The sequence below is a fragment of the Crocuta crocuta genome, unplaced genomic scaffold (assembly GCF_008692635.1).
Source record: "Crocuta crocuta isolate KB4526 unplaced genomic scaffold, BGI_CrCroc_1.0 scaffold83, whole genome shotgun sequence".
In the NCBI taxonomy this organism is placed as follows: domain Eukaryota; kingdom Metazoa; phylum Chordata; class Mammalia; order Carnivora; family Hyaenidae; genus Crocuta; species Crocuta crocuta.
Genome location: NW_027529638.1, coordinates 1474882 through 1498807, shown reverse-complemented (window position 1 = coordinate 1498807; position 23926 = coordinate 1474882). Strand labels below are relative to the sequence as shown.

The following is a 23926-nucleotide window of genomic DNA, read 5'->3' as shown; positions in this document are numbered from 1 at the left end:
GTTTCCTGTCTCACGTTCGGGTCCTTTATCCATTCTGAGTTTATTTTTGTGTATGGTGTGAGAAAATGATCTAGTTTCATTCTTCTGCATGTTGCTGTCCAGTTCTCCCAGCACCATCTGTTAAAGAGGCTGTCTCTTTTCCATTGGATACTCTTTCCTGCTTCTTCAAAGATTAGTTGGCTATATATTTTTGGGTCCACTTCTGCATTCTCAATTCTGTTCCATTGGTCTATGTGTCTGTTTTTGTGCCAATACCATACTTTCTTGATGATGACCCACATCTTCTTTATCCATCCATCAGTTGTTGGACATTTAGGCTCTCTCCATAGTTTGGCTATTGCTGATAATGCTGCTATAAACATTGGGGTGCATGTATCCCTTTAATCTATATTTTTGTAACCTTTGAGTTAAATATCTAATAGTACAATGGCTGGATCATAAAGTAGTTCTATTTTTAGTTTTTTGAGACTTCTCCATACTTTTCTTAAGAGTGGCTGCACCAGTTTGCATTCCCACCAATAGTGCAAAAGGGTTCCCCTTTCTCTATGTCCTTGACGATACCTGTTGTTTCTTGTGTTGTTAATTTTAGGCATTCTGACAGCTGTGAAGTGATTTCTCATTGTTGTTTTAATTTGTAATTCCCTGATGGTGAGTGATGTTGAGCATTTTCATGTGTGTTAGCCATCTGGATGTCTTCTTTGGAAAAATGTCTATTCATGTGTTCTGCCCATTTCTTAACTAGATTATTGGGGTCTTTTTGGATATAGAGTTTGATAAGTCCTTTATAGGTTTTGAACACTAACCTTTTATGATATACATCATTTGTGAATACCTTCTCCCATTTGGAAAGTTGCCTTTTAGTTTTGTTTTTTTTTAATTGTTTCCTTCACTGTGCAGAAGCTTTTTATCCTGATGAAATCCCAATAGTTCATGTTTGCTTTTGTTTCCCTTGCCTTTGGTGACATGTCTAGTAAGACATTTCTATAGCCGAGGTAAAAAATGTGGCTGCCTGTGTTCTCCTCTAAGATTTTGATGGTTTCATACCTCACATTTAGTTCCTTCATCCATTTTGAATTTAATTTTTGTGTATGGTGTAAGAAAGTGCTTCAGTTTCACTCTTCTGCATGTTGCTGTCCAGTTTCCCAACACCATTTGTTGAGGAGACTGTCTTTTTTCCACTGGACATTCTTTCCTGCTTTGTTGAGTATTAGGTGACCATATAGTTATGGGTCCATTTCTGAGTTTTCTATTCTGTTCCATTGATCTGTGTCTGTTTTGTGCCATTCTGTCTTGACAACTACAGTTTTGTAATATAGCCTGAAATCTGGAATTATGATGCTTCCAGTTTTATCTTTCTCAAGATTGCTTTAGCTCTTCAGGCCAAATTTTAGGATTGTTTGTTCTAGCTCTGTAAAGAATCCTGGTGGCATTTTGATAGGGATTCCATAAAATGTGTAGATTGCTTTGGGTATTACAGATATTTCAACAATATTTGTTCTTCTAATCTATGAGTATGGAATGCTTTTCCATTTCCTTGTGTCCTCTTTAATATCTACCGTAAGTCTTCTATAGTTTTCAGAGTACAGATCCTTTACCTTTTTGGTTAGGTTTATTAGGTATCTTGTTGATCATGGTGCAATTGTATATGGGATTTATTCCTAGATTTCTTATTCTGCTGCTTTGTTATTGGTGTATAGAAGTGCAACAGATATCTGCACATTGATATTATATTCTGTGCCTTTGCTGAATTCATGTATTAGTTCTAGAAATTTTTTGGAGCTTTTCAGGTATTCTACATAGAGTATCGTGTCATCTGTAAACAGTGAAAGTTTAATTTCTTCCTTGCCAATTTTTATGCCCTTTATTTATTTATTTTTTGCTCTCTGATTGCTGAGGCTAAGACTTCTAGTCGTATGTTAAATACTAACAGTAAGAGTGGGCATCCTTGTCTTGTTCCTGACCATAGGGAAAAGGCTCTCAGTTTTCCCCCCCAAAGATGATACCAGCTGCAGATATATCATATATGGCTTTTATGATGTTGAGTTATGTTCCATCTGTCCCTATTTTGTTGAGAGATTTTATCAAGAATGGTTGCTGTATTTTGTCAAACACTTTTTCTGCATCAGGTCATATGGTTCTTAACCTTTCTTTTATTAAGGTGGTGTATCATGTTGATTGATTTGCAAATATTGAACCAGCCCTGCATCCCAGGAAGATATCCCACTTTATCTTGTTGGATAATTCTTTTAATGTACTGTTGAATTTGATTTGCTAGTATCTTGTTGATAATTTTTCCATTCATGTGCATCAGGGATATTGGCCTCTAATTCTCCTTTTTAGTGGGATCTTTGTAGGTTTTCAAATCAAGGTAATGCTGGCTTTGTAGAAAGAGTTTGGAAGCTTTCTTTCCATTTCTATTTTTTGAAACCATTTCAGAAAAATAAGCATTAACTCTTCTTTAAATGTCTGGTAGAATTCCCCTGGGAAGCCATCTGGCCCTGGACTCTTGTTTGCTGGGAGATTTTGATTACTGATTCAATTCCTTTGCTGGTTATGGTCTGTTCAAAATTTCTATTTCTTCCTGTTATAGTTTTAGTAGTTTGTGCGTTTCCAGGAATTTGTCCATTTCTTCCAGATTGCCCAGTTTGTTCACATATAATTGTTCATAGTATTCCCTTATACTGTTTGTATTTCTGTGGTGTTGGCTGTGATCTCTCTTCTTTCATTCATGATTTTATCTATTTGGGTCCTTTCTCTTTTCTTTTTGATAAGTCTGGCTAGGAGTTTATCAATATTGTTTATTCTTTCAAAAAACCAGTTCTGAGTTTCATTAATCTGTTTTACTGTTTATTCATTTGTCTGTTTTTATGTCTTTTTTTCCCCATGCTAATCTTTATTATTTCCCTTCTTTTGCTGGTTTTAGGGTTTATTTGCTGTCATTTTCAAGCTAGAAAAGGACCTTTAGGTGTAAGGTTAGGTTGTGTATTTGGGATTTTTCTTGCTTCTTGAGATAGGTCTAAATTGAAATATACCAAAATCTATATACTTAATCACAATCATCCATGATAACATTAATTGCAATATTACTTACACAGGTAAGCAGTCTAGATTTCCTCAATAAGTAATTAGAGTACATATACTCAATGGAATTTTAATGATTAAAAATGGCCAATACAAAGTCTAGGCAACAGAAAATGCTTATATAACTTTATGTACAAAAGGAAGTTTACAACCAAATTCAATCTCAGTCTCTCTTCCCTCATGCACAGTCATGCATAGAAAAGATAGAAGCAAAGACAGGATATTATTGCTTAGCATCTTGCCACTCATCACTATGAATCTAGATGAATATTTGAACTTATCCTTAATGTTTCCATATCTTCTTTGTTTTCTTAATTGATCCATATTAATATACCATAAATAGTAACTTAACTTGACATGAGAACTTTTTACTTTGTTATTTATTGCTACCTAAAGTAAGAGGGAAAATAGTGTGAACCAGGGAATCAACAAATAAGCAAAGGCTAAATTATCTTCACTTGTTTTTATTTTACAGATATTATCCAGTGAATGGGACCACACTAACAATCATTGGAGCTCAAAATAGCCTGTGAGTAAAAACATGCACAAAAATCAATCAATTTATGTATAATATATTTTTATGGCTACCTTAAATTCATCACTAATGCTCAGTTCTGCTTTGGAATAGTATAAGTTATTTATAACCCTATTGATTTGAATTCACATGCTCTATTTTAAAAAATTAACAGAACATTTTGAAAATTTGAGTCAAAAATGTTATTCAAGTCAACTACAAAATATTTGAAAGGCCATTTATGTCAATCAGCATTCTGAATAAAATCATAAAATTATTGGCTGTAAGAAAGACCAGATATCACCTCCACCTTCTATCTATTCAGCTCAAATTTAGCCATTTAATAAGACAATAATATAAATTTAAATTCTGGACTCTTAAGGAGAAATTATATCCCTTATTCCCTATTCCTTGTAACAATGGCAAAATTAATGCATTTCTGAGAAACAAATATGACACATTAAAAATATAGCTTGTAATCCCGGTAATATGGGGATTTAAATTTGATCTATCAGTGACAGACACTGTGGCCTTCAGCAAATCACTTAATATTTCTGGGTTATAGTTTATTCATATTCATCTGTAAAATACATAATTCCAACTGATGATTGCTAGGGTCTTTCCTACTGCATCCTTTGAACCTCTGAAAAATCAAGATTATTTTATCCTGATACTATGCTTTAATTTTATGATTTATGGAAAACAATATTTGAAGCATATGCAAGGAAACAAGCGGCATGCTTAGACCGTATCACTGAAGCTTACTGTTTGCTCCTTGGACTTACTGTGGAGGAACTAATGAGAATCATTACACAAATTAACTGAATACCAAACTATGAAAAACTAAGAATAACTAACATTAAAGTAGTTTTGAGTGATAATCAATATTTAATTTTTTTTCTCTTACTCTACCGTTATTAAATACCATTTCAATAAGCAGTTTAAAACAAGTTTACATACTCAGTAGAGCCAACCTAAAATCTATTTGAAAGGTTTAGGAAAGCCAACAAATAAGAGTTTTTTAAAAAATGAAAGGTTTTTTAAGATTAGAGTCATTTACCTTTCATAGTTGCACAATGTTTCACAGACAGCCTTAAATTTTAATATATGAATAACTCACAATGGATGTAAACCTAAGAAAAAAAGAAAGTCACATTAAATTAAGTTAACATAGTTATGAGGCTGCTCCTTATTTACTTGTATGATGCTTGAGAAGAGAAACTGTAGCTCGAGGTCTAATTGAATGTTCTATACTATAGAGGCAGGTACTAAAATATTAACAAATTTACTACTTAGGGTTACAGATAATTATGATGCTAATATTTTGCCTACCATAGAAGCATATCAGCTCTATCTACATTTATTAATCCCTCTCCTGCTTTTGTTCTTTTTCACTTCATAACCTGCATACTAAGTGGGGATGCAACATAAATTTAAATCAAGTAATATGTTTAAGTCATATATTTAAATTTTGTCTTATCAAAAAATCAACTCAAAGTGAATAGATAAGGCAGTTAGGCTGTAGAATGTTTCATATCTCATGATTTGAATTGATGGGTGATTGAACTTATGATTCCAGATGTTTTCATAGTATATTTATTCTGCTTCACTATTGTTTTAAGCTTGCCTATTTTGAGAGAGAGAGAGAGAGAGAGAGAGAGAGAGAGACAGCATACATAAGAGGGGAGAGAAAGAATCCCAAACAGGTTCTGCATTGTCAGTATGTGGAGCCTGATATAGGACTCGAATTCATGAACTCATGAGACCATGACCTGAGCAAAAAACAAGAATTGGATGCTTAATTAACTGAGCCACCCAGGCACCCAAATACTTGGCTATTTTCCTTGGAGAGTTGGAGGATAGTTAGCAGAGGCATGTGGGGTTAAAGTGTGTCTGTACAATTTAGCTGTGCTCTTTATAGGTGATTTCTCACCAAGAGATCATTAGTTTCATGGTAATTTTTATTACAGCACTGTTGTTGGAGACCATGAAGAAAAGTTGTAGGAACAGTCTGAGGAAGAGGGAAAAGAATCAATTCACAAATGGAACTCAGTAGTGACTGTGAGCGAAGATGTCTCTTTGTTATAACAAAATAGTGACACTGAATGTACAATGAGACAGTTAGATACCTCTAAACATGTGCACTTGATGCTGAAGGAGAGTCATGCATTGTCTTCCTTCCATTTATGCAGCTAGTTTCATATCAGGCTTTGCCATGGATTAACCATGTGAAATTGGACAATGCACATATCCGAGCTTCTGTTTTCTCTGTACTCTGTTATAAGTAAAGTGAGGATAATGATAGGATTAAATAATTTTTAGAATTAAACATATAAACATATTAAGAACATATAGCAATGCATCATACATTAAGCATGATATATATGCTGACTATACTTATTTTTTTCTCTGTATTCTTACATAATTTACTATGTTACTCATGTAGGATGTCTAATAAAATCATGGGATTTTTTTATGAGTTTTTTTTTTGTTTGTTTTTAAGAGTAATTTCACAGTAAATCACCGCAAGATTGAGTGGAAGGTATAGAGATTTCCCATATACCCCTTCCTCACACGTGCATGCTTCTGCTACTATCCACATTCTCCAACTGAGCGATACATTTGTTATAACTGATATATCTACATTCATAATCTTAATCACCCACAACTCAAAGTTTACATTACAGGTCACTCTCAGTGTTTTACATTTTTTTGTTGGAAGTGTATAATGGCATGTGTCTACTATTATAGTGTCACAGAGTATTTTCCTGGCCCTAAATATTCTCTGTATTCTAGCTATTCATATATCTTTCCCCACCAAGTCCCTGGAAAATACTGATATTTTTGCTGTATCCATAGTTTTGCATTTTCCAGAATGTCAAATAGTTGGAATCATATAGCATGTAGTCTTTTCAAATTGGCTTCTTTGATTTAGTAATATGAAGTTAAGATTCCTCCTTTAATACCTGGGATAAATGCCTCTTGGTCATGGTATATAATTCTTATATATATTGTTGGATTTGATTTGCTAACATTTTATTGAGGATTTTGACAGAAGCACATAAAAGATGTCGGTCTGTAGGTTTTTTTTTTTTTTTTTTACCCTGCAATCTCTTTACCTAGTGTTAGTATTAAGATAATTCTGGCCTCATAGAATAAGTCAAAAAGTATTGCCTCTGCTCCTATCCACTGAAAAATATCTAGAGAATTGGTATATTTTTTTTCCTTAATGTTACGTGTAATTTGCCAGTGAACCCATCTGGCCCTGAAGCTTTCTGTTTGGAAAGTTAATTAATTATTGATTCAATTTCTTTAATAGATATAGGCCTATTCAAATAATCACTTTATTGTGTCTTTTAAGGAATTGGTCTATTTCAACCGGATTATCAAATTTATGGGGATATAAATGTTCATGGGATTTCTTTATTTTTCTTTGAATATTCATGAGATCTGAAGTGATACCTCCTCTTGCTTTTCTGATATTCGTGGTTTGTGTCCTCTCTTTTTTTCTTAGTTAGCCTGACTAGAGGCCTACTGATTTTCCTGATCTTTATAAAGAACTAGCTTTTGCTTTCATTGATTTTCTCTGTTGATTTCCTATTTTCAATTTGATTGATTTCTCTTTTAATTATATTATTCCCTTTCTTCCACCTCCTTTTGACTTAATTTGTTCTTTTCCTAGTTTCCTTAGATAGATTATTGATTTTAGATCTTTACATTTTCTAATATATGCATTTAATGTTAATGTAATCTAATGTAAATTTCTAAGTATTGTTTTTACTGCATCCTACAAATTTTGTTAAGATGTTTTAATTTTTATTTAGTTCAAAATGTTTAAAAATTTCCCTTGAGATTTTTTATTTGATTCACTTGTTATTTAAAAAAAAATTTTTTTAACATTTATTCATTTTTGAGAGACAGAGAAAGACAGAGTGCAAGGGGGGAGGAGCAGAGAGAGAGACAGGATCCTAAGCAGGCTCCAGGCTTTGAGCTGTAAGCACAGAGCCTAATGTGGAGCCCGAACTCAGGGACTAGACCTAGAGATCATGACCTGAGCCTAGTTCGGATGTTTAACCAACTGAGCCACCCAGGTGCCCCGACTTGTCTTTTAAAGGTGTGTTGTTTCAGGATACCTGGTTGGCTCAGTCAGTTAAGTGTCCAATTCTTGGTTTCAGCTCAGGTTATTATCTCATGGTTACATGGGTTTGAGGCCCCCTTCAGACTCTGAGCTGGCAGCAGGGAGTCTGCTTGGGATTCTGTGTCTCCCTCTACCCCTCCCCCATTCACACTGTCTCTGTCTCTCTCAAAATAAATAAACTTTAAAAAGTAAAAAAAATAAATAAATAAAGGTGGCTTGTTTAATCTCCATGTTATTTGGGATTTTTCAGTTTTCTTTTTGTTATTGGTTTCTAACTTAATTCCATTGTGGTCTGAAGGCAGACATTGTGTGATCTTTACCATTTTAAATTTGTTAAGGTGTATTTTATGGCCCAGCATGTAGTATAATCTTGGTACTTTGTGAAGTTGAGAAGAATATTTATCTTGTTGTTGGAAAGTAGTAGTCTGTAGAGGTGGGTTTTATCTAGTTGATTGGTATTGTGGAATTCAACTGTTTTTACTGATTTTCTTCCTGCTGTTATGTCCATTTCTGAGAGGTGGTTGTTGAAGTCTTCCACTATGATAGTGGATTCATCTGTTTCTCTGCAGTTCTATTAATTTTTGCCTCACATAATTTGATGGTCTGTTGTTCCGTGCATATGCATTAAGGATTGTTATATCTCTGTGGACAACTGACCTCTTTATTATTATGTAATGTCTTTCTTTATCCCCCTCTTTGCTTTGGAGTTGCTGTGTCTGAAATTAATATAGCTAATTCTGTTTTCTTTTGATTAATGTCATCATGGTATATTTTCTGCATCCATTTATTCTTCATTTATACATATCTTTCTGTGTAAAGTGGGTTACTAGTAGATCACCTATAATTGGTCTTGTTTTTTGATACATTCTGATAACTTCTGTCTTTTAATTGGTTGCATTTAGATCATCGACATTCAAAGTGTTATTGATATAGTTGGATTAATATCTACTGAATTTGTTACTGTTTTCTGTTTGTTATGCTTGTTCTTTCTTCCTGTTTTTGTCTTCCACTCTTTTTACTGTCTTTTGTGGTTTTGATTGAACATCTTATATGCTTCTTTTATATGCTACTTTCTTAGAATATTAAATATACTTTTTAAAAACAATTTTTAGTGCATCTAGTTTGTAAATATATTCAATATATTCACAGCTAATCCAACTCAACTTTCATAACTGCTTAATGGGTAGTGTGAGTGCTTTATAATAACAAAATAATCCTAATTTTCCTCTCCTGTGTTTTGTATAATCATTATCATTATTTCACTTAAATATAAACATACAAAGGATCACCTGGGTGGCTTGGTTGGTTAAGCATCTGACTTCAGCTCAGGTCATGATTTTATGGTTTGTGAATTTGAGCCCCGCATTGGGCTCAAACCTGACAGCTCAGAGCCTGGAGCCTGCTTCAGATTTTGTACTCCCTCTCTGCCCCTCCCCTGAGCATGCTGTCTCTCAAAAATAAATAAACGCTAAATTAAAAAAGAAAAAGCATTCTTCATTTCTGTTACATTGTTTTTGTTGTTTTTGTTCTTGTTTTGTGTCAAGCATTTCTTTTTGATTTTTTCTTAGGATTTATACCTCTCTTCTTGCATTGCCCATCTCCTTTTGCATACTGTCTGCTTTGTCTCTTAGAGCCCTTAACATATTAATCATGGTTATTTTATATCTCTGGTCTAATAATTCCAACATCCTTGTCATGTCTCTTCATGATGCTTGTGGTGTCTCTTCAATTGCGCTTGTTACCTTTTAGTATGCCTTGGAAGTTTTTCTTGATAGCTTGACATGTGCTGAGTAAGAAGAGCTGCTGCAAATAAGCCTTAGTGATGTGGTGGTGAGGTGTAGAGGGGAAGGTAGGCATTCTATAGTCCTATGATTAGGTCTGTCCTTTAGCGAGCTTCTGCCCAGTATTGTAAACTTCATAAGGTTTTCAGAGGTTTTTTTAATTTCTTTTTTTTCCTCCTCAGGTTGGACAGAATGGCTACAGTGGGATGCGTTGCATATTTGCCTTCCCACATATCATTAGGCTCTGATAATACCATAGCATGTTATGCTTTGGATAACTAGTTTTCCCTGATGCCAGGACTCGTTAATAAGAGCATTGTGCTGGCTATTTCAGAATAATTCCTCCCTCTTCCACCACACACTGTCTCCCACCCCCAAAAGCAGAGTATTTTTCTCTGCTATTTACTGTGGACACACCATTGAGCTCCTAGGGGTAAATCTCACAATACTGTGGGGGCCCACTATGACTAGGTTTCTCTTGAGTTTTTAATTCGCAGAGTTTTGGAGCCTCCAGTAATCTGTCAATTACAGGTTAGTTTTATTTCTACCTGGCACTGGTTCCCATGGTGGTTCCTGTCAGGTCTAGTGAGCCATGCTGCCAGGTATTTGCCTGTCTGTCTCTCTGGTTTTGAAGACAGCAGTTTGCCCTGTGTCCTTTCCCCTCTTGTGGATCCCAAAAGAGTTGTGTGTGTTTGCTTATTTCCAGTGTGTTCAGTATTTTGTTTTTAAGATGGAGTGCTGACCTTCGAACTTCATACTCATGGAACTGGGAGGTAAAAGTCTAGGAATTTTTTTTAGGATTTAAATGTAAACATGCTAAGCACCTGGAATAAGGCATACATTAAACATGATGTGGATTAGCTATGATATTTTAATGTATTGTTATATAACTTATCACCGCATTACTATATAGCCTTACTGTATTATGTAATGTATTTTTTTGACCTATGCCATTACTGTATTGCTATGTTAAGTATATAATAAAATATTATATGTATTATATAGCATTATAATTTTACTATGCAGAATTACTATTTGTACAGTAGCAAGCAGCAGATTCCTTTTAAAAACACATTTATTGAATTATATACACAAAATATACACAAATGATAACGAAATAAATAAAACAGCTATGTTTTAATAAAGTGAACATCATTGTATAATGAGAATATTATATGAACATGAGAAGTTCTTTTGTGCCTCCTTGTAAGGAATTGTGGTCACTCCAACGGCACCACTTCTTTGACTTCCAATAGTCTATACTGATTTTGAACTTTATATAAATGGAACAATTTTCTTTTGTCACTGGCTTCATTTTGTTTGAAAGATTTATTAATGTTGTATGTAGCAGTAGCTTATTAATCTTCATTGCTGAATTGTGTAAACAAACTACAATCAATTTATTTGTTCTTATTATTCTTGTTTCATTTGAAAAGCCTGTTAAGATAGTGTTCATTAAATATACAGATAGTAGCCATGCCTGTAACATATCTACTCTTTCCATAATTCACCAATTCACCATACTGATGATGTTTATTTGGGGACTTTATAGCTATTTATCAGATTGAAATTCCTCGATTCTTATCTTTCTAAAAACTTTTAAAATCAATGAATATTGACTGCATCAATCAGATGTTTACTGCATCTGTCGATCATATCAATAGTTGATTTTCCTCTATCTTTCTGTCAATGTGATGAATTTGATAATTAAGACCTGTTAGGGCAAAAATGAGAAAAGATTTTTCCTTTGTGAGAATAACTGATATAAAAATATTCTATAGTAAAGTTTAAACTTTGATAAAATTTAAGAAAAATTATTATATCACTTTCAAAACAAGATCCACTAGAAAATTAATATACTGATTAATAATCTTTATTTGGAGATACAAGAATGGTTCCCAAAAAACCGAAAGAATGGCGTTGTGAAATTCAGTATTAGTGACTGTAAGAAAAAGATAAAGTCATGGCAACCATCCATAAACAAAAAGAATTGGTTGGTAAGATACATAAAATATTAACTTTTCCTGATGTGAGACCAAGTACACCACAAAAATAAAGTATATGCTACCTATAAAATAGTTCAAAGTCATAATTTCAAGGCAGTTTTATTATGCCCACCTAAATTCAGAATTCAATATGATACTAAATTTCTGCTTTGGGATTACGAAAGCTGAAAGGAATTCTTGATTAGAAAAAGTATGAGCAAACTAGATTAGAGATTTCTTTGCAGAACATGAATGATACTTTCAATGAGCAATTTTAAATTTAAATGTTTTCCTTTTTTTCAGAGTTGTTCTCTACATCTTTTCTTGAATATATCATTGCACAATCCCAGTAAGCATAGCCCCATGCTTAACACCATTGAATTTAAATGCCAGATGACAAGTACTTTTTTCATTTATTCATGTTACCTATATGCCAAGCATTGTGCTGAGAGTCATAGATACTGATTAGAAGATCTCTGTCCTTTTTGAGCTTCCATTTCAGTGTATGTCTCCTAATACTCAGAATCAGTGTTTCTCTGAAAAAAGAAAAAAAAAAAAAAGGATTTTTATGAGGATTATAAAAAATTGAAGTTCAGTCAAACACGAAATTTAGTTTTAAGCCTTACATAATTTTTAGGCTAATTATTAATTTGTGACATGCCTTTCTTTTAGAACTAGAAAGGATTAAATTCTGATTTGATAGTCAAGGGTTGAATTTGAAGTGATGTTATATAATATTTGGTAGGGATACTTCTGGTGACAGCTTTCCAGGATTGAAGGCATTTTCAAAAGTAACAATTGAATGGTTTTAGATTTATGAAGTCAAACCCAAAAAGCTGGTGGTGAAAGTTCTAAAATCCCTATAACAATATATATAAAACTGGCAGATATTAAAAAAATCTCTCAATTTGAATCTTTTGGCTTTTTATGCTATCCATTAACTAGTAAATAAAACCCTATTATGCAAGATGTATATTGTTACTTTAAGACATATATTGTTTTTTCTTTGGCAAGGTAGACATATGGCCAAGTCTATTTTTGGCTTAATGTCTTTAAAATATTTTAAAAAAATATTTTAAAAATATTTAAAACAAATTTAAAAATTTGTTTTAAATTTCATTTTTTACACTTATTTTTGAGAGAGAGAGAGTGTGAGTGCGGGAGGGACAGAGAGAGTGAGAACACAGAATCCAAAGCAGCTACCAGACTTTGAGCTGTCAGTACAGAGTCCGATGTGTGGCTTGAACCCACAAACCATGAGATCATTACCTGAACCAAAGTCAGATGCTCAACCAACTGAGCCACCCAGTCACCCCTGGCTTAATATTTAACAAAAAAAGAAGAAGAAAAAAAAGCATTTTGGGAAAATAAATTTAAGACTTGACTTCCAGACTACATTTTTCTGGCAGTCTCCCATCATAAGAATGGTAGATATCCTCCCAGTAAAAATGAAAAAAGACAACAATAAATTTAAATAAAAAAATCACTTTGGTAAACTCAAAATACATTTGACAGTTCATTCACAGAAGTGAAAACCCACCTATGAAAATGTATTATTAAACATTTTAATTTTTTTAACTATATTAAGTGAGTTTTTAAAGTTACTTTCATATTTTCATCAAGGAATCTCATTTATGAATTCCCTAAGCTTTTCTTTATTTTTAAAAGGCTTGGCAAAGAAATGTACGGTTGCGGTGTGCCTTGAAGTGCTATTTTAACACAGAGCGCTCAAGTTTCTGATTTATGAGATCTATGAGATTCTGACCAGTCTTTCATTTTTTATCTAGCATTTTTCTTTATAACATATAATATGGAATCAAAAATATCTTCCTAAGCCTCAATAGAATATTGTCTAAGCTATGATTTTCTCTAACATAAAAATGTCTAGAATATTTCAGTTTAAAAGAACTACTCAGTCATCAGAGAAATGCTATTGAAAAATAACTATTTTAATGTTTTACTGCCTTGAATCTTATTTTGCCTAGATTTCCCTGAGGTGAGTGGGCTTCATTTTTGTCAGATTTCTTAGATAGCTTGAATTTATACTCTAGCATTGGGAACTCTGTCTACTTTAACAGGGCAGTCAAGTATTCTTATAGAAGTGGAGTTCAGAGATTTGTACCTTCTTTGAATATTTATTTCTCATAGTTGCTAATTCTTAGGAATGTGGCATGAATAGAATTTTTTGAAAACTGTGCCTTCAAAAAAAATCACTTCAGGACTGCATTTTTACCATAAGAATACAAAAGCAATGTTTTCTTTGAAGAAAAATGAAGCTTTTAAATTAACATTTTGCTTAGTCCGACAGTACACTTGTATGAATTAAATTAATGAGAAACAGTAGAAGCATTATTTTCCCATTATATAGGTTTATTTACAGATTATATAATAGAATTCTGATATTGTTACTTGAGAGAAGTCAGTAGAATATTTGACTTTTGAAACTTTTTAAATGGAAACTTAAATATTTGCTTTCTCTGAAAGAAAATTGGAATTTGAAGCCATTCCTTTAGTCTAGTCAATTCATTCCAGGGGAATCACATTTTTGGTTTGTCTTCTGGTAATGTTGTCCTTCTGGGTACTATATGCTGTAGGTAGGTTCTTCCTTCATGTCTGGCCACTTGGGTCTCAGAGCATGCATACTACCTTATGGTAAAAATAAACTTACTATAAAATGATGAGATTCATTAATGAATGATATTTTTCAAGTGATTATAAGACACAGAAATAAAATACAGAAAAAGAAAAGTTGTTAAAGTTTCATTACGTTCCAAACTTTAACCATTACTGATTCTATTTAGTGAAAATAGAATTTTGAATTCACAAAGTCAGCATTTGTCAGTTATGAAACTTTGGGAGTCATTCAGACATCAATTCTCCTTTCCCTTCAAAACAAAACAAAGCGAAATTAGCTGTCTGCTTTATCAGGAATGAGCACCAATATAAACATCATTAATGGTTTTATGAAAAGGCCTTGGAAAAAGTCTTTTCTTTGTTAGCTGCAACAATTCTTACTAAAGCTTTCTATGTAATGAACCATATTCCAATATTCAATTTCTCAATTTTTATACATTATGATACAACAGAAAAAAGGAAGACATATTCTGCTCTCGTCTCCTTCACTTATGACTTTGTGGTACCTTCCTTCTAGTTAGCATATGAAAAACTGAATAACCTCCTGAGATAATTTATTTTATTAAATATGCGTTTTATAATGCCTACCTCATTTCATAATCACATTTCAGCACGTTTATTATAAGAAGGGTTTTTTTTTTAAGTTTATTTATTTCTTTTGGGAGGGTACAAAGAGAGAGGGAGAGAGAGAATCCCAAGCAGACTCTGCTGGGCTTGATCCCATGAACCATGGAATAGTGACTTGAGATGAAATTGAGAGTCAGATGCTTAACAAAGTGAGCCACTCAGGTGCCCCAGGAAGTTTTTTTTTCTTTAATCAAACAACCAAATCTACATGTTTCTAGGAATCTATTTAACCTATTCTGGCCAGAAGAAAATGGAGCCAAATGATTTAGGTTTTGGGGACTAAGTCTTTTCACAATTACCAAAACAATTTGTTAAATTAAGAATGAAAAATAACATACTCTGTTTACAGATATAATAAAATCATGAGATTAAATTCTTATCTTCCGTATAGGAGATGATTTTGTTATTAATATTCTGAGACCATCAGAATATTGAACAATTATAGTTTTCCAATTATATTTCTGAAATGTTATAAAATTTTTCTAGGATTTAAAATAGCAAATGTTATTTAAAGAATTTCCTAATTCCTAGGAAAAATGCCTACTTTCTTATTCTCTTAGTTTCGTGTTCTCTTGAAAGCAATCATGAGATAAAAACTTGAATTCAGGTTCGGTATTTAGAAGATGATTCAAAGAAATAAAAATGAGAGAAAGTAATATTAGAGGAAAGAAAAAACCAGTATAGAGTGTGTTAATGAGTGGGTTATTGTGATTCAATTCTGCAGGGTACCCTCTGCAAAACAATGTTGGATATGCCTTTAGATTGTATCACTGAGGGATAGGGAAGCACAATGTTTAGTCTCCACCATTTCAGGTGAACTCAGAGGATAGCCATAGGAAGGTGGAGTGCTTAATCCAATAGAATTCACTAATATCTATATTTTGCATTACTCAGATATACTTGTGCCCAATATTGATTGGCTTTTCAAAGTGGTGGTTGTCTTTGATGTCAAAAATAAAAATCTGAAATTAGAGCGTTAGTGAAATTTATCTGCTGCTACAAAAGAGACCATACTTGATATTTACTTTTCTCTACCTCCCATTTTAGAGACCATTAACTTAGCATTTCTTTTGTTTTAATTCCATTGCCTAGTAGGATGACACAGCTAGTCATTCCTGAGCCTCCAGTTACTTTTAATTTATCAGTTCATGATTGCTGCAAGAGCTCATTTACTGTCGCCAGAAGTAGAAGTACTAAGAGGTATCTCAGTGTATCTTGACACTCCAGACATGGTCCTTCATGTCCCCATTTTGTAGCAGCAACTCTAGTACCTCTTTATGCCAGCTGTAAGAATATGTCTCTCAGATCTCTGCAGGGAGATTTAGTTGTACAAGTTTTGAAATTAAGCCCATGCTTCTCTTGGAGTATTCCTAGCCAGCAATTGAGCATGTAATGAATACTAACACTGACCCATTGCTGAGAGGTACATGACTCCTCTGAAAAGCCACTTTGGCTTAAGGACTCCCTAACAGCTTTGCCAAAGTCTACCAGAATTGCAGTGTCTGAGATACTTCTTCCTTTGTCCTCTCTCTTCTTTACGTGATTACATCATCATAGTCTGACAACTCTTACTACCTCCTCTTTACACCTTTCCCAATTTCTTTTTCAGATATTGTCATATTAAATCGCATCTTGATGTCTTTTTTCTTGGAGGACTTCACCACACAAGTGATACCAGGATTATAAACATTATAGATGGTTCCATAGCAGAGATAGGGAAGATGACTGCTTAAGGCAGGGGTATAGATGTCTCCCTTCAATTATGGACATCTCCTGAGGGCTCTCAGTCTCAGAACTCCCACTGTCCCTGTTATTTGAGGTCCTTTTTGTAACTTAATCATCACAATTCAATTCTTTCCTCTTTCCAATCCTGCTTTGTCACTGCTTTTCTGGTGTGGTTCTTTTTTCTTTTTCTTTTTTTTCATAATGTTTATTTATTTATTTATTTTTGAGAGAGAGACAGAGAGAGAGAGGGCAAGTAGGGGAGGGGCAGAGACAGAGAGGGAGACACAGAATGCTAAGTAGGCTCCAGTCTCTGAGCAGTCAGCATATAGCCTGATGCAGGGCTTGAAACTACAAAACACAAGATCATGGCTGGAGCCCAAGTCGGATGCATAACTGACTGAGCTATGTAGGTGCTCTCTAGTGTGGTTCTTGAGGATGCTCTGCAATAAACTCTTTGCATAGAAATCTCCATTTTGGGGAGCCCAATCTACAGCTATGTAATGCAAACATACTTCACTCTCTCTACCATGGAGTCTTCTATAAAGTTTACATTTGTTCACTAATGCTTTTGTTTACGACTTCTTTTTCTGGTAGGACTTGAGGAAAACTTGAGCTCCAGGTTTGATTTACCAGAGATGCTCTAAAGATAAAAAGATGTATGGAGAATCTTTGTGAATTTGTACAAAAGTTGATAAAGGGTTCCCCTAGGCATGAGGTTGGGGAGGGATTAGAGAAGGTTATCAAGCTAAGGGAGCCTCCAATTGACATCAGATTACTAATTTTATAATAATGAATCTATGATATTAAATAGTTACATAATCTATGCAAAGACTTTAATGTACCTGGAAAAGAACACGTAGATTAAGAAGTAAGGCAGACGACTAGATTTGAGTGTTTTCCACTTAAAGATAACGATTGAGGGCATAAAATTACTCTGATATTCCCTACTTTTATCTACTTCATCTATTGCTTTGCTATTATTTTTTGTTTGTTTGTTTGTTTGTTTACTTGAGAGAGAGAGAAAGAGACAGGGAGAGGGAGAGGGAGAGAGAAAAAGAGGCATAGGCAGAGATAGAGGGGGAGAGAGAATCCTAAGCTGTCAGTGCAGAGCTTGATACAGGGCTCTAGCTCTAGAATCATGAGATCACAACCTGCTCTGCAGTCAAGAGTCAGACGCTTAACCGTTTGAGCCACCCACTGCTTTGCTGTTTTTAATAGCTCTTTTTTTATATTTAATCTACTATGTATTTTAGGTATTAAACTTGCTTACTGTTTTCCTACCTCATCTATTAGGAAATTTCTATGAGGGCAAGTTTTTCTCTTCTTATAATGGAATCCCCAAAACTGAAAATCATTGCTGCAAAATTGTCCAGCTTATCATAGATTCTTAGTAATTATTTGAGCATAAATGAATATGAAAGAATAAATGAATGACTGAATTTTGAGAGAGCTTGGATAAGAGTTTTATGACAGAAGCCAGGTTTTTCACTGAAGTGGAAGGCGATCTATGTGCCCTTTCAAAAAAAAATAGTGTACTAGGTCTGAAATTGAAGTAAGAACACATTTCATACTATCTTATATGTAAAATATATTAATAATGTTTTCAAACTTTACCTCACTTACAAATCACTGGAGATCGTGTTAAATTAGACTGCTGTTTCAGTCTTTCTAGAGTGTGACCTGAGATTCAGCATTTAAAAAATGAACAGATGGTGAGGAAGCTGCTGACCTGAGGCCACACTTGAGTTACAAGGTACTAAGAAATCTATATGCAGTATATATAGATCAATAGTGGTACTTATTGGGAAGAACTTTGGGTTGGAATCAGCAGGTTGGGTTTATAAACAAATGATAACATTAACTAGGTTAATATTTCGTGGATTACATAGTGTATCAAGTTGTACTCATTTAACCATCACACCTTCAAGTTAAATTATAAGTTTCAATATTGCCAGGTAAATATAATCAACAATATATTCAAAGGTATGCCACAGATGGAGACAAAAATGAAAGCAATATTCTCAGATTCTAGGTTGACATGCCAAGTTAAAAAAAAAGGCAAAAGAATATTGTGTAGGGTAAAAGTGTATAGCTAGAAATGGATTTTGAAGTTACTTTTTGATTAAACAAGTTAAGAAATTTAATAGGGTTGGGAGCAAATCAGGTGAGGCATAGTAAAGGAATTAGAAGGGGATAGTTGTAGAAATCAAGATTGAAAAGAAGCACAGTATGTAGAGAGTAATTGGAAAGAGAGAAAGCTAAATTTTAATTCACTGGTGCAGAGTACAATTCAATAATTTATTGCTGATATAAGGAGACTAAGTAGATTATACAGTGAAAAAATAAAGCATTAAAAACTAAAACCCTTGACACTATTGAGATGAATAACCTTGGCTTTAGGGTTGTCAGTAGGACCAGTTAAATAGGAGAAAAATTAGGTAAGACATGGCTATGAACTGGATGTAAAATATTAAGTTATAAAAATCTCTCTTTTTCTCTCTGAATATGAAATTATTATAATTCTAATCAAATTATATGTCTGTAATTGATTTAAGTTCAGAGCACGAATTTTCTCTTGTGAATTCCATTAAAAGTCTACTGTGGCATTTCCTCTGATGTATCCAAAGGTTAATAGGTAAAAGTTTACTCAAGTTGCTATTTGAATGAGATACTTAATACAAATGCAAATTACTTATTTTTCAAGATATTGTCATGGTTTCTTCTTTTAAAAAAACTTTTTTTAATGTTTCATTTATTTCTGAGAGAGAGAGAGAGCATGAACAGGGCAGGGTCAAATTTTTTTTTAATGTTTCATTTATTTCTGAGAGAGAGAGAGCATGAACAGGGCAGGGTCAGAGAGAAAGACACAGAATCTGAAACAGGCTCCAGGCTCTGAGCAAGCGGTCAGCACAGAACCTGCCGTGGGGCTCGAACCCACAAACGGTGAGATCATGACCTGAGCTGAAGTCAGCTGCCCAACCCGACTGAGCCACCCAGGTGCCCCTTCATGGTTCCTTCTTAATACTTGTTTAGAATTTATCAAAAGTGTGTTTCACTTTATTTTTTAGCTGAAACTTTGCTTTATTTCAGTGATTTCACACATAGCTGATTTAGGACTAAATTATTTTAAATAGTTGATTCATTATTATGATGTTGTTATTTACAAATTATTTCTTACTCCTCTTTCTTAACTTGTTAGCTTTGCTGAAGGAGCAAAACGAGCATACTCCCAGTGTAACTACACAGATGCTTTTCTACTTTTGCTTTGTGGCTCTGAATTTTGAGATCTCATCAAAATTTGGGCTTGTTCTTCTGGTTTCATAATCTAGTATAAAACAAAGAATAAATAATCCAAGATGATTCTGTATTATTTTGCTTTCTTTCTTAAACTGATTGCATTTAATAAAATGTTCTCAAATGNCGAAAGGGCTCAGGCAAACATAAACAACATGATTATGAGATTTTCTTTTTTACATTAAGTTTAACATTGTTCACTCTCTTTTAATATTATAAAATAATTTTATTTATTTATTTATTTATTTATTTATTTATTTATTTATTTATTTATTTATTTTAATGTTGTATTTATTTTTGAGTGGGAGAGAGACAGAATGCAAGCAGGGGAGGAAGGGCANAATAAAATGATCTCAAATGAGAACTGAATCTCGAAAGGGCTCAGGCAAACATAAACAACATGATTATGAGATTTTCTTTTTTACATTAAGTTTAACATTGTTCACTCTCTTTTAATATTATAAAATAATTTTATTTATTTATTTATTTATTTATTTATTTATTTTAATGTTGTATTTATTTTTGAGTGGGAGAGAGACAGAATGCAAGCAGGGGAGGAAGGGCAGAGAGAGAGGGAGATATAGAATCTGAAGCAGGCTCCAGGCTGCGAGCTGTCAGCCCAGAGCTTCATGTGGGCTCCAACTTATGAACTGCAAAATCATGACTTAAGCTGAAGTTAGATGCTTAACCAACTGAACCACCCAGTCACTCCAAAATAATTTCATTTTAAACACTATGAATTGTTAAATATGAAAAATGTAGATTCTGGTATTTAAAATCATATAGGCAATGAAAGCTTTGAAACAAACTCATTTTGCAAAGGTGTAAAAGAGTCCGTGAAAAGCTACAATAGGAAGTAGAAAATTGAACACCTAATAAAACAATTGAAAATTTTTATTTGTTCACAATTCGTTTTCTCACAAATAATGCTTGAACTTAAAGGGATAGATAAGTAAAGTAGAGCCAGACTGTTTTTGCATTATTAAAGGCTTAGAAATTGACAGGTGAATTACTTCTTTAGTGTACTTAACTGTATCAGGAGAAACACTTCATGTGAGAAATTTAACAGAAATATACAATGAAGTAATCATATCTTATTTTGAAACTATCTTTAAAATATTTTGCCCAGGAAAACTTCATGACACTGAAGAAATAGCAAGTAGTTTAGTTTTCTTTCTTCGGCAATTCTATTTTTTTCTGCTTTTTACTTCTGTCTCAGTAGAGCAGATTAAGATCTCAGGAGCTAACTTACAGTTAAAATATGGTTATTCATATTATTTCTTAGTTTCTTGAATAAAAAAAATTCTAAGTTACTACTGGAACCCTTGATATCAACTATAATCTAAATAGGATTCAACTCCTCTCATGCCAACATTACAAATATTTGTTTTATGCTGAGGCAAAGTAACCACTTTTTGACTAAATTAAGTAGTTTCTTGGATCATAACTCATTGAGTATATACTTCAGTGCATCTTTAATTACTGTGTGATTAAATTTTATTTAAAATTAATTTAATTTTAGTGATTCTAAAAGACTTAACGCATGTGGCAAAGATGAATGTCATCATCAGTGGTTTTCTTTATTTTACTCTCCAATATCAAAGCATAACTGTTAAAAGTTTAAAATATGACTCTCATACAAATATAGAATGATCACATTCATAGACTTTATTCAACACATAAATAAGGAAACCAGAAAGATGAAAATGCGGTCCAAATTTGAATTAAAAGAATGAAGATTATATAGTACAGAACTGAAATAAGTTAAATGAGATAGTTAATATACTAAGGGCAAGAAACCCATAACCTTTTGGGTGGTATTTACCAGGAAAAATATCTTTGCCAGAGAAGGTTAACAAGTTAACATGTAACTTCAAAGAGTCTGAGATCTTAATTTTATAATAAATGGCAGGGTCAAACAAAAGCACATTTCTCTGGAAATTAAATAGTTTGGGGATAATCCTGTTAAATAATGCATCAGTATGATATTGAAATGGTAATCTCAGATTTCTTATGCCAATTTTTTCCCAAGTTTTAGATAGTTTTTCTTAACACTAACTCCTAAGCCAAAGTTCAAAATGTGATTAAAAACAAATTCTGATGTATATATGTGTATATGTATATTTAAGTGAGAGAATAAAAAAAGAGAAAATACTTAGTTCTCAATATTTTAATTTGAGGTAAACAGTGATTTTTGATAAATTCATTCACAGAAAAGTAAAGACTTGCTTACAAATGGCATAATCTTTTTCATGTAATGTTGAATTTGGCTTGTTAGTATTTTATTGACAATTTTTGCATCTCTGCTTATCAGAGATATTCACCTATGGTTTTCTTTTCTTGTGATGTCTTTGGCTTTTTCAGGGTGACGTTGGCCTCATAAAGTTAATTAGGAATTGTTCTCTCTCTTTCTAAATTTACAAAGAGTTTAAGAGAGATTGATGTCTCTTCTTTGAACATTTAGTAGTGTTCACCAGTGAAACCATCTGGTCCTGGGCTTTTCTTTGTTAGGAGGCTTTTGATTATAAATTTGATCTCCTTATTTGTTATTGGTCTCTTCATACTGTCTGTTTCTTCTTTATTCAGTTTTTGTAGGTTGTATGTTTCTAGGAATTAATCTATTTCTTCTAGGTTTTATGATTTGTTGGTGTATAGTTGTTCATAATACTCTTTTATGATATATATTTCTTTCTGAGGCATCTGTTGCGATATTTTCTCTTTCATTTCTGATTTTATTTATTTGAGGTTTCTTTTTTCTGAGTCTAGTTAAGAGTTTGTCAAGTTTGTTTATCTTTAAAAGACAGCTCTTTGCTTTGTTGTTTCTTTTTCTATTGTTTTCTATTCTGTTGAGAATACACAAGATAAGTGCTAGCAAGGATCTGGAGAAAAGGAAACCCTTGTACACTGTTGGTGAGAATTTACGATGGTGCAGCCACTATGAAAGGCAGTGTGGAGGCTCTCGAAAATGTTAAAAGCAGAACTACCAGATGATCCAGAAATCCCACCTCTGGCTATATATCCAAAGGAAAGGATGTGCACTCTTAGGTTTTTTTTGGTATTTTTCACAATAGCTAAGATATGGAAACAACCTAAGTATATATTGATGGATGAATGGGTACAGAAAATGTAATATATATATACATATAGTCAGCCTTAAAAAAAGGAAATCATGTCATTTGTAACAACTTGCGTGAACCTGGAAGCTATTATGCTAAGTGAAATAAGCCAACAAAAAGACAAATACTAATGATTCAATTTTTTGCCCACCTGTGCTTTCATACTGTCTAGTTTATCCATTAGTATATCCATTAATATACTTAGTATATTAACTATGTTTATTTTAAATATCAGGTCTGATAATTCCAACATCCCTATGATGTCTATTCCTGATGCTGGCATTGTCTCTTCAAATCGTACTTGTTGCCATTTGGTATGCCTTGAAATTTTTTCCTGATTGCTTGGCATTTGTACTGGGAATGAAGAGCTGCTGTAAATAGACCTTAGTAATGTGATAGTGAGATCTGGTGGAGAGGTAGACATTCTATGGTCCTATGATTAGGTCTCAGTCTTTCAGTGAGCCAATGCCTTTATACTATAAAGTTTATAAGGTTTATCAGTTTATTTTTCCCCTAGGTGGGACAGAATGACTAGGGTGGGCCAGATCTGGGTATTTCCTTTCCCCCATATTAGATAGGTTCTTATAATACTACAACATGTTAGGCTTTGGATAACTAGTTTCTCTGATGCCAGACCTTGTTAAGAACAAGGTGCTCTGATATATTTTTCAGTGGTTGCTTTTCCATTCCCCATTGTTCTGGAAGCCACAAAGGCATTTTCTTTCATATTTACTTTGGGAACTCTCAAGTTCTTGGAAGTAAATGCATCATTTTGTGGGGGTTTCCAATGACTTGTTTCCCCTGTCATGTTTAACTCTCAAAGTTGTACTGAGACTCCAACAATTCTTTATTATTATTTAAGGTTTTCTTCTCCATGCACTGATTCCTGAGTCAGTTTCCACTCTTCAGTCACTGCTCCACTGAACAGACACTCCCTGTATTATCTGGTCTCTCCAACACTTGGGACGGTGGTTTACTTTGTGTCCTCTCCTCTTTTATGGGTCCAAAAAGAGTTTTTAATTTTAAGTCTG

General features: G+C 33.3%; 1 protein-coding gene across 5 annotated transcripts in view; it reads left to right on the top strand.

Moving 5' to 3' along the window:
* LOC144230101 (uncharacterized) overlaps positions 1–23926 on the top strand; it is a 272386-nt gene that overhangs the window by 16221 nt on the left and 232239 nt on the right. For all 5 annotated transcript variants that reach the window (XM_077762307.1, XM_077762306.1, XM_077762303.1 and 2 more), the window contains exon 3: positions 3557–3610. In XM_077762307.1, the coding sequence (XP_077618433.1) occupies positions 3557–3610 (54 nt within the window). The remainder of the gene's footprint in view (positions 1–3556; positions 3611–23926) is intronic.